The sequence below is a fragment of the Anarrhichthys ocellatus genome, unplaced genomic scaffold (genome assembly GCF_004355925.1).
Source record: "Anarrhichthys ocellatus isolate YVR2014 unplaced genomic scaffold, GSC_Weel_1.0 scaffold327, whole genome shotgun sequence".
NCBI lineage: Eukaryota > Metazoa > Chordata > Actinopteri > Perciformes > Anarhichadidae > Anarrhichthys > Anarrhichthys ocellatus.
The window spans coordinates 10786-22706 of NW_022280328.1; the positions used below are offsets into that span (position 1 = coordinate 10786).

General features: G+C 46.7%; 1 protein-coding gene across 3 annotated transcripts in view; it reads right to left on the bottom strand.

The window, feature by feature from the left end:
• vrk2 (VRK serine/threonine kinase 2) overlaps positions 1-11921 on the bottom strand; it is a 44783-nt gene that overhangs the window by 10779 nt on the left and 22083 nt on the right. For all 3 annotated transcript variants that reach the window (XM_031879623.1, XM_031879622.1, XM_031879624.1), the window contains 5 exons: positions 11523-11592; positions 10640-10727; positions 1994-2102; positions 1709-1801; positions 668-800 (listed from right to left, as the gene is read on the bottom strand). In XM_031879623.1, coding sequence (XP_031735483.1) covers positions 668-800; positions 1709-1801; positions 1994-2102; positions 10640-10727; positions 11523-11592 — 493 coding nt within the window. The remainder of the gene's footprint in view (positions 1-667; positions 801-1708; positions 1802-1993; positions 2103-10639; positions 10728-11522; positions 11593-11921) is intronic.

An 11921-nucleotide genomic window follows, 5' to 3' on the forward strand; every position in this document is an offset into this window, starting at 1 on the left:
TAGTTTGTTGCACTTATTGTATTCATACTAGTTTGTTGCACTTATTGCATTCATACTAGTTTGTTGCACTTATTGTATTCATACTAGTTTGTTGGACTTATTGTATTTATATTAGTTTGTTTCTGTACATTTGCTCTGGTTTATGGTCTTAGATGCTTGTTTAAAGGAGATGCACTTATGACTTCTGGTGACTAGTTGTTCTCTTGAATACCTATGTTGAATACACTTATTGTAAGTCGCTTTGGATAAAAGTGTCTGCTAAATGACTGTAATGTAATCTAATGTAATGTAACATCTTTAGTTTTAAGATGGACTTGAAAAACCTCCCTCTAGACTCTTACTGTACGTAAATCATACGTGCTTTCAATCACCCAACTCCCGCTCTCGTCTTGGTTGGTTTTGTACATTTATAAATGAGCTGCCTGTGTTCAACACGTTGTAAAATATGATGACAGCTTCAGTCGAAAAACCTCAATAGAAGCTTTGAATGTAAAAAATAAATGAAAGAAAGTTGACATTAGCATTAACTTAAAAGTCACAGAGCGTCCTTATCTTCTGTAACGTGAAATATTTCTGTACCGGACAGAAGGTGTCGTATACCAGCTAACAGCTTACCTGAGTGTTGTGTATGTGAGCAGTTTCTCTGCTCATCAATTGGAAGGCTTACCAACTCCTCTGTGGGCATCGAGGCTGGTGTATTCGATGGTTCCATTGTGACCCTTCTTGGGGTTCTCCTTGTATTCTTTGTGGACTCCATCAGGACAGTATCTGTAGGACAGCCCATAGTCTGCTAGATAGACCTACAGGACACACACACACACATTACAAAGTGATTCAACAGCATAGCCCGTGATTGCATTTTATACATAAAGTGTGTATTCTGTAGAATGGAGCAGACCTCACAACACCTGGTCATTTTAGTCTCAGGACTACTTTTCAAGGAACTAAAAGTTTCTTCAGCCCATTGTTGCCTTTCCATAGACGCCTAAAGACCCGGAGACTGATGAGGGCTGCTGGGGGTCAAAAGGTGAACAAACTCTGCAGCCTGCAGTTCAGTGTTTCATCTAAAAATCTCAAATAAAAATAAACCCTTGTTTTGTGCCACTGCAACGTAATTTACTGCTGTGTAGTATTTACTGATGCACGTTGGATGTAATGAATGAAATGCAGAGCAGAGAATCACCTGTTGAGTGTTTGATGCTTATGTATTTGTGCTTTAGAAAAGATTTTTTTTCCTCTCATTTACAGCTCCGTGCTGTCTCCCCTCTGGTCTACCGCTCGCACCATCTCCCTCTCTTTTTCTTCTCAGTCCTTTTTAAATTGAGTCAGAAAGTTGAACATAAACCTAACTTCACTTTTACTTGTTATTAATCAAAGAGGAATATTCTCCCCTCGTCCTAAAATGGTCGTAAAATTTAACTGCAGTACTTTCTTTTTTTTAAGAAGTAATCAATACAGTTGAAGCAGCGGCACTGTGTGTGTTTGACCAATCAGCGACGGTCATCCATGCAAACCTCATCCAGAAAGTTCCTATACATTCAGAAAGTACTATCCCCCTGACCAGAGCCTTTTTGGGGGGGGTGAAATGTCCCCGGAACTGAATTTAGACACTGCGGATGAAGCGTGTTGTGTTCCTCGTTCCTGCGGCTGAAAAAGATGCTTCTTATGCACACAAAAGATAATAAGCGCAGCTCTCTTGTGGACTGACCTGTTCAGGGTCTCTGCAACCAAGCATGAGGTTGGCAGCTTTAATGTCAGCATGGACATACTCATTCTCATGAATGTACTCCAGTACATCCACCTGGCACAGGCAGAAAACAGAGGATACACACACAAGAGGAATGACAATCATGATGAGGAGATTGTAATGATTTAGAAGTCAACGTCAGAGGTTTGTTCTGTTCAACTCATGGTTAAAGAGGGGTCATTATCAGACCAGATCCAGCTTCTTCATACAACAATCAATGAACATAGAACATGAAGATGATCTCACCAGTCTTCGACCGAGTTGGAGAACGGTGGCCTTCTTCAGTTGACCGCTGCTGCGCTCACAGATTTTCTGAAGGTCACTGCCCAGTCGGTCCATGGTCATGAAGCGATACCTGAGAGGACGAGTAAGACATCAGAGGTCCACATCTTTTTCTTTTCCTAGTTCTGAATAACATCTCAGCTCCTAATTCCTGATATATAGACGTCTCTTTGGTTTGAGAATATTGTCAAAAGAAGAACAAGGTTTGAATCAGACATTTAGCACCCTTTATTTACCAAGCTTTACCAATGTACCAAGTCTTACCAATGTACCAAGTCTTACTAATGTATCAAGGCTTACCGAAGTACCAAGCCTTACCAATGTACCAAGCCTTACCAATGTACCAAGGCTTACCGAAGTACCAAGGCTTACCAATGTACCAAGGCTTACCAATGTACCAAGTCTTATCACGGTACCACGTCTTATCACTGTACCAAGCCGTACCAATGTACCAAGTCTTATCACTGTGCCAAGTCTTACCGAGGTACCAAGGCTTACCAAGTACCAAGTCTTACCGAGGTACCGAGTCTTACCATGTACCAAGGCTTACCAAGTCTTACCGAGGTACCAAGGCTTATCAAGTCTTACCGGGGTACCAAGGCTGACCAATGTACCAAGTCTTACCGAGGTATCAAGTCTTGTCGAGGTACCAAGTCTTAACCATGTACCAAGTCTTACCGAGGTACCAAGTCTTACCGAGGTACCAAGTCTTACCAATGTACCAAGTCTTACCAAGGTACCAAGTCTGTAACCAAGTGGAACTGATGGGTTGAAACTATTGGGTCTGCCGGACCGGTAATGGAGGTGCATGGTCCTGATTAGGTGAAAAGATGCACCTGCTGGCAAATCGCGTCCTTTGTCTTTCTCTCCGCCGTCACAAGCGCCTGTGCTGAATCTGCTCTCTGTCTCCGCCGCCACAAGCAGGGGTGCCGAATCCAACTACTTTCTCTCCCACAACAAGCGGAGACGTAGCGTGAGGTGATTCGGCAGAATAAAAAAAATCACTTTCTTTGGGTTACGCGAGGAGGCGTTGAGGTGGGAAGATGGGGAACCAGCGGTTGGTCAGATTCGGTGGGTGACAAACTCATGTGAGATGGGAGCTGTGGAGTCCAATACAGTGGTTGCAGCTGCTCTCCCCGAACCTGACCCACTGCTGGTGGAAATTCTGCAAACTTTAAAGCAGCAGCAGGTCCAGGTTGAGAGCACGCTGAAGAAACAGCAGGCTCAGATTTTTGATTTGGCACAGAAAGTGTCTGATTTGTCCGGTCTAGGGATTAGCCGGCCAGGGGTACGTGGGGAGCAGCCAAGGTTTGACGCTGATGGTCAGCCTATTTGTTTTAAATGTCGGGTTGCGGGTCACATGGCGCGACAGTGTCGGGTAGGGGCTCCAAACAGAGGGGTGCTCCGGTGTTGCGCCATGAGGTCTCCCGTGACAGGTTTGCCCATGTAGCTGAGCAGCAGGGAAACTCTCCCCCCCTGTGGTAATGAGTCCAGCTACAGGTGAGGTTCAGTCAGGCTCACACTTTGAAGTTCCAAAGGAGGAATATGAATGTTTGGTCGGCAAATGTCCAACTGTGGAAATTTTGTTGGGTGATGTGAAAGTTGAATGCCTCCTAGACACTGGGTCTAACGTGTCAACTATTACAGAGACATTTTTGAGCAGCATTTTAGGCCAACTCTTAAAACCTGAGTGGCTTTCCCCGTCGTCGGCAAATGGGTTGGGCATTCCTTACCTGGGGTATTTCGAGAGGGATGTCTGTGCCTTGGGCAAGGTTGCAAACGGGAGGGGTATTCTGGTTGTTCGGGACCCTACGGACACCGCGACATTACATCGGAAAATAGCTGTTCCTTGCATATTGGGCATGAACGTAATCAAGCGGTTTTATGAAATGGAGCAGTTGGCATCAGAGGCCGAGCAGGATTCGGCGTCTGATTCGGATGAAGTGTGGGGTTTGGCGTTCTCGGTTTGTCAGCAGGAGCAGGCTGTTTCACCTATAGGCTTTGCCTATTCCACCGTACATTTCTGTGTTCCGACTGAATCCATGCATTTTGTACCTGTGTCAGTTCCACCTGGGCAGACTTTGTTAGCCTCATTTGTGTGTGTGGAGTCATTGGGGGCTGGGGAGGGGAGCCTCCCGGGGGAGTTACTCGTTTCCAATGCAGTGGTTCCAGTGGAGAATGGACAGGTTGCGGTGCCGGTGGTGAATGTAGGGCATGTGGATGTGAACATTGCATCTCAGACCTGCCTTTGCCCAATACATTCAGTGGAAGTGGTGTCGGGTGGTACTGTCCCTGTATCATTTGAACGAGTAGGGCCGCAGGAAGAGCGAGTCTTTTTGTGCGAACGGACTGGTGGGGTTGCGGAGCGGCAGCAGCTGCCCCCGGAGGTAGCCACACAGGAATTTCCAGGGCTGACTGTTGAACAGGTACGGAAAGTGAGGCAGCTCCTGAGTAAACATTCTGGGGTCTTCGCAACGTCAGACATGGATTTGGGGTTTACAAACGTGATAGAGCATGAGATTCCAGTCCTGGATGAAGCCCCGGTTATGCAGCGCTACCGGCGTATACCCCCAAGTCAGTATGAGGAAGTCAAAACGCATATAGCACAGCTATTGCAGCAGGGCATTATCAGGGAAAGCAGTAGTCCCTACTCCTCCCCCTTGGTGATAGTGAGGAAGAAGGATGGGTCGCTAAGGCTCTGTGTGGATTACAGGCAGCTTAATGCGAGAACACGGCGAGATGCGTTCCCTCTTCCACGTATCGAAGAGTCCTTGGATGCTTTGAGTGGGGCAAGGTGGTTTACCACCCTGGACCTGGCGAGTGGTTACCATCAAGTGGGAGTGGCTGAGAAAGATTGCAGTAAGACTGCATTCTGCACTCCTTTTGGCTTGTATGAATTTACACGGATGCCATTTGGGCTCTGTAATGCGCCAGGTACCTTTCAGCTGTTGATGGAACGAATTTTGGGGGATCAGAGGTTCCAGTCACTCCTCCTGTATCTGGATGACATTGTGGTGTTTTCGTCTACCATTGAGCAGCACATTGAGCACCTAGATTTGGTGTTGTCCCGGCTGGGGCAGTTTAATCTCAAGGTCAAGTTGAGTAAGTGCTCATTCTTTCAGTCCGAAGTTGTTTACCTGGGACATGTCATTTCAGCTACTGGAGTGGCTACTGATCCAGAGAAGATTCGGGCGGTTGCAGAGTGGCGTCGACCACAGAGTGTGGCGGAGTTGAAATCATTCCTGGGTTTTGCTAGTTTCTACAGGAGGTTTGTGAGAAACTTTGCTAAATTGGCAGTCCCGCTCCACGCTCTGTCCACACTGCTGTCAGCTAAAGGGGGTAGGAAAGCCTCTTCGCTCCCCGTGTTTGGCCAGTTGTGGGATGCAACCTGTGAAGATGCTTTTGAAACATTAAAACCAAAGTTAATTTCCGCTCCCGTGTTGGGGTATGCAGATTTTAGCAAGCCATTCTTCCTGGAGATTGACGCTAGCCATCAAGGGTTGGGGGCTGTTTTGTCGCAAGAGGGGGAGGGACAGCGACGGCCGGTTGCATACGCAAGTCGTGGCCTCCGGTCATCGGAGCAGAATATGGAGAACTATAGCGCCATGAAACTGGAGCTGTTGGGGTTGAAGTGGGCTGTTACGGATAAATTTAAGGATTATCTGATTGGGAACAAGTTTACAGTGTTTACTGAGCTATTTGAACACCGCAAAGCTTGGAGCTGTAGAACAGAGATGGGTGTCTGAACTTGCTCAGTTTGACTTTCAGTTGGTGTATCGGCCAGGTAGCCAGAATGCAGGGGCGGATGCTCTCTCTAGGCAGTATGCAGAGCAGAAGGGGACAGAGGGGGGAGGAGTGGCACAAAGTTTTCAGGACACACGTAGTGTTCTGTCCAAACCCCATCGAACGGCTCTGTGTCAGGAAACCAGTGCCAGCCCCCAGCAAGCTTCTATGTCTAACTTTCCCTCATTTGACATGTCGGCCTTGGCTAGTCTGCAGCAGGTAGATTCCATAATATCATCTTTTCGAACATACTGGGTGAGGGGTGTGAAACCTTGTAGGGACGAGAGGTTGCAGGAATGTGACAGAACAATTGGACTTTTGAGACAATGGGGAAGGATTGTGAAGCTGGGGGGTGTGCTGTACCGGACGCTGTGTGATCAGAAGGAGGGAGAAATTAAGCAGCTTTTGTTGCCAGCAGTATTACACCGAGAGGTGCTTGCTCGCATGCACACTGACCATGGGCACCAAGGGGTGGAAAGAACATTCAAGTTGGTTCGAAGTCGGTGCTATTGGCCGGGAATGTTTGCAGACATTGAGGCTTTTTGTAAGACTTGTGAACATTGTATTGTTTCTAAAGCACCACGGCCAAGGGTGGTTGCAGGGTTGGGGAGTCTGTTGGCTTTTAGGCCGCTGGAAGTAGTTGCAATGGACTTCACCGTGCTGGAACCGTCGTCAGATGGATGAGAGAATGTCTTGGTTTTTACCGATGTGTTCTCCAAGTTTACGGTTGCGGTGCCAGCCAAAGACCAGCGTGCAGTAACGGTCGCAAAGACCCTGGTGAAACATTGGATTCAGCCCTATGGGGTCCCTTCAAGGTTGCACTCTGACCAGGGGAAATGCTTTGAGGCTGGGGTTGTCCAGTGTCTCTGTGGGTTGTATGGGATGAAAAAAAGTCGAACAACCCCCTATCATGCCCAGGGGAACGGACAGTGTGAGCGTTTCAATAGGACGCTGCATGATCTGTTGCGTACCCTGCGCCCGGAGCAGAAAAGGAGGTGGGTTGAGTACCTTCCGGAGCTGGTGTATGCTTATAACACCACTGAACATCAAAGTACTGGCTACTCGCCGTATTTTCTCATGTCCACTGGAGAGTGGTTCCGCTGGATGTCTGGCTGGGACAGGATAGGGAGAATTTTGACGGTAATGTGCATGAGTGGGTTGAGGAGCATCAGAGGAGGTTGGGCTGTGCCTACGCTCGGGCTAGAAAGAACATGGAGCATGCAGCGGAAGCTCGTAAAAGGTATGCAGGCACGCCTGTAGGTGACCATCCTTTATAACCAGGCCAATTTGTGTATGTAAGGAATCGTCAGTTTTCAGGTAGGCATAAGATTCAGGATGTGTGGCTTCCCACCCCTCACCGAGTCATAGCTCAGCTGGGTGGTGACCTGCCTGTGTATTCTGTTGTCCCGATTGATTTCTCGAAACCCCAACGCAATCTACATAGAAATGAGTTGCGCGTTTGTGGTCCAGGCGTACAGATGGATGGGCAGGAACCGGGGGACTGGGGAGTGGCTGGGTCCTCACTTCCTGAGGTGGAGTCCGATTCGGACGACTCTCTGCTTGCGATGGTCTGTAACCAAGTGGAACTGACGGGGTGAAACTATTGGGTCCATTGGACCGGTAATGAGGTGCACGGTCCTGATTAGGTGAAAAGATGCACCTGCTGGCAAATCGCGTCCTTTGTCTTTCTCTCCGCCGTCACGAGCGGCTGCGCTGAATCTCCTCTCTGTCTCCGCCGCCACAAGCGGGGGTGCCGAGTCCAACTACTTTCTCTCCCACAACAAGCGGAGACGTAGCGTGAGGCCGCATAAGTTGCGTCGGTAGCGCAGTGTCTGGGAGGCATCAGTTACGGAGGGGACAGCGTGTGTTTGGGGATGGCTGATTCAGGTATATATATTTTTATGTATTTCATGTGCTGGGGAAATTCGGTACAATTAAGGAATATGTAATGTTGTATTTGTGTTATTTTAGAGCTTCCTGAGCAGTGCACCCAATGGTAGCTGGGGGGGAATCCAAGTGGGGGTGGCTGGGTTGCTGAACAGGTGGGTTGAAGTATAATCTTTTGGGTTCGTTTTCTGTTTATTGGCAGTTATTTGTGATTACTTATGTTTTCGTTTTCATTTCTTTTCTAGTTAGTGGGACGCTGCCTTGGTCTTTTGTTTTGTTTCTTTAAATTGTTTGTGATGCCGATCTTAGCGCATGGTCTGTGAACTCCTCCTGCCCGCTAAACCAGCTGTCACTGGTTACTCCACCTAGTTTTGTACCAATAAAGTATTTATATTTTCACAACACTGCTTCCTGTGTACGTGCCTTTACGGTGTTTTGAACTGGGTGTCTGTGGTAACGGGGTGCTACATTACGGAGGTACCAAGCATTACCATGTATCAAGTCTTACCAATGTACCAAGTCTTACCGAGGTACCAAGGCTTACCGAGGTACCAAGGCTTACCAATGTACTAAGTCTTACCAATGTACCAAGTCTTACCAAGGTACCAAGGCCTACCAATATACCAAGTTTTATCAAGGTAAAGAAATAAAAAAGGGTAAAAGGATGATTTTGAATGCAAAAATAAAAAAAAAGCTATCCAGCATTTGTGCCAATTCTTGCAAACCATTTTTTTTAACATAGAGGGAGAGCAAACAGCAAAATGTGACCCCAGTCTGTGTGTGAGAGGGGATTCAGCTGTGTACGCAGAATCAAGACAGACTGGAGGTCATCTCTGAAAGCAGAAATGATGGACGAGCTGACGCTGGTGTCACTTGAGGAACCCACAGCCCAAGATCAGCTCAAAGGTCCAGAAAGGAGAACTGATGTACAAGCGACCAGTGACTTTCTGATTTCAAGTGTCCCATGGAGCAGGGGTTCTTAACCTTTTTGACCTCGGGGCCCAACTTTTCAAGTACAAAGTGTCCCGGGGCCCATTCAAATATTAACACTATTAGTTTAACTAATTGATCTCACTCTTGGTTTGATTTGTATTCAATAACTATATACTTACCTGTTCAACTCCACCCCTATTTTGGAGCAAAACCGCCTAAAATGACATACCCAAATTAAAATGGCTGTAGCTTCTGAACCACTCTGACTATATGCATCAAAAGTGTCAGAAAACCTGTAGGTCATACAGAAACAGAGCAGTGGGCCTTTGGAGTCAGTAAAAATTGAAGATTTTTGTCCGCATAAAATAAAAAAGTATCTTTCAGTATAAATAACTGCCTGTGGCTGTATCTGTACAGGTAAAGGACAGTATAGGGCTGTAACTACACTATCAGTGAACAACTGCCTCAAATTTGAAGAAGATTGGACAAAGTATGACCATTCTACAGTGTTTCTTCCATGAAGAGATCCAGGCAGAGCTCTAAAAGGATATTTGGAGACCCAAATGGACACATGGTAACCAAATGATATTCTGACACAAAATTGACTCAAAATTCTAAAGGTGTTTCTCCCTTTATATTTTGATATTATATTATTTTCCTTTTATTTTTAGCCTTTGCAAATTGCAAAAACTATGTATATATGGTCGAAGACGTGGTGTGTGAATAGCGGACTTGGTGTGCGTAAAGGCTGCGACCGAGCGCACGATCGAGCATGCGGGTAGCTCAGTTACGCAAGGTTATACGTTGGCTGACGGCTTATAGAAGAGGAAGATAAGGTTTGTACTATAAGTACTAGCGTTTTCTGAAGCCACTACCTCCATGGTAACATCCGCTAGCACATTGTCAGGTCTGTAATGTGTCTTTTTCAGTCGAAATGCTGCAAGATCCGACTTGCAGCGGTTATGGCGACTTTGGACAGTGTGTGTTTGGGCTCCTTTTGTGAAAAATCCATAAGAAATTAAAGAAAATCAATGATTTCTTTGCAAATATGAGGATTTTGGGCATGCTGGGATACCAAACACGGCCATGTTTTGTGATGTAGTTTGCGCAAGCAAGCTGTAGGAACGGAAGGGAGGGGATCGAGGACGCCGGCGTCCTCGCGGAGTTGAACAGGCAAAACCCTTGTCAAATAAATGAGATGATACAATGTGATGATCACAAAGACATTTATTTATCATGTGTATGTAAATCTGCATACACAACAAGAAGCCCAACAGGCTTTCCCACGAGCGTTGGATGTTTCGTCGCTAGGTGTCGCTTTAGTTTCGAAGGCTTCAGTGCTTCGTTTGATAGCATTAGCCCACATTCCACACACTGAGCCCTCGGCTCTGCCTCGTTGCCTCCGTTCACAAAGCCGTACTTAAGAAAGTCAGGATTGTACTTGCGCACACATTTAGACTTTTGGGGGGGTATGGCACCACTGTGGTCTTCATTTTTTCTTTTTAAAAACGTATCCATAACTTTCGCTACAGGCTAGCGGCTAGCTGAGTGTCTTCTTCTGCTTATTGGAGCTTGTTAAACAACTGACTGACGCATTACCGCCACCAGGTGGTGGGAAGCTATATTGTAACTGAGAGTCTCATGGATAACAGTAATATCTCTGGTGTCTTCAATTGATAACCTATGCAGTCCCGCGGCCCTCGCGGCCCACAGGTGCAAAACTGAAAGTTTTTTGCGGCCCTCTAGGTGGCCCCATGGTTAAGAATCACTGCCATGGAGGACACCGGAAGGGGCGTGACTTCTCCTCTCTATTCAGATGTGCTGAGCAGATCACAATGCGTGCATTTACCCCTGATCCAAATGCTCCAGTCACAACAACATCCTCCACTTGAATACTGATGGCATCTTAAGATGCAATATATTAGAAACAAACCCATAATATAAAATGCAGAGGTTGTTTTTACACTAAAAAGGGGGCAGATATGCATTATGGTCGACGTTTAATACCTGACTTCATTATCTTCAGCGAGTCCTGAACCCCAGTACGTTGGGATTCCCAGGAAGTCCAGTTTCCTGCTTCGCTTCCATTTTTGCACTGGAACAAGATTAGAAGAAAGATAATTATGTCAATGTGTGCTTCACATTCAATTTCAACACTCCTGTGGAGTCTGAGAAGACTGAATAACAGAAGTCAAACCAACAACTATATTAAACACAAAACTAAAATGGTTGTATTGAGAAAGAAGGGAACCCCTCTTGCCTGGGACTGCTTAGTTGTTCTGATAATCAGTCTGAAGGGGATGATGGCAATTAGATGAACTTTTGTTGTTACTTATCACAATTAGTCTAATCATACCCTATGTTCGACCCCCAGTCTAACACTCTCCTTTTCCAAGAAAAGTCTGAATAAATGCCCCTAAACTTTGCGAAAAAGTAGGCAAAAGTTTTGTCTAGAATACCAATTTGTCCTTGTAAGTGTAATAATGCATGCATGCAAATATCAATCTTACAGTATTGAGGTAAACACACAACTGCAAACACACACCCAGAAGCCCTCAGACAAAGCAGTGAGCCTGGCTCATGGCAGCCGGCCTGACTGGCTCTCAACCAGGCTGGCAGGTGGTCAGGGGCTCAGCGGAGGCCCGGGCATCATTACGTGTGAGTGGCTCCCTCTCTCCACCGCCTCTCCAAACGAAGGCGTTGGAGTTCTCAGACAAGCAGCAGAGAGGGTGGGTTGGGAGTAACTGCCACTGAGGTGCATGTTTGCTTTGGCTTATTATTAATTACTGTGCTGCGGGCGGCAAAGCCTCTGTGTCTGCGGCCACTTCATCAGTCAAACGTGCTCGTGCTCCAGCGAGCTGCCGGGACGCTGGACGGGCGGTCTACTCACTGTTCTCTGGTTTGGCTGCCCTCTGGTAGAACTTGAGCTCCGAGAACAGGGGGCCGTTCTCCTGGGACTCCTGCACATGAAGGCACACGTTATGAACAGTTTCATTATCACGGGTTAAAGAAGCACCAGTCTAGGAGAAAATGTCCAAAACATGGCTTAGCACACATCACAAATTGGGGTTGTGAGAGACATCGGTGTCCTAAATAATAAGCAGTTGTGGATTGTAGAGTATTTCACCTGAGAGGGGAGGACAGGAGAGAAAAGAAGAAAGAGAGGAGAAGGGTGGTGAAGGGAGAAGAGAAGGAAGAGAAGGGAGAAGGAAGAGAAGGGGTGAGAGGAGAGAAGAGAAGGAAGGAGAGGAGAGAAGGAAGAGAAGGGAGGAGAGGAGAGAAGGGAGGA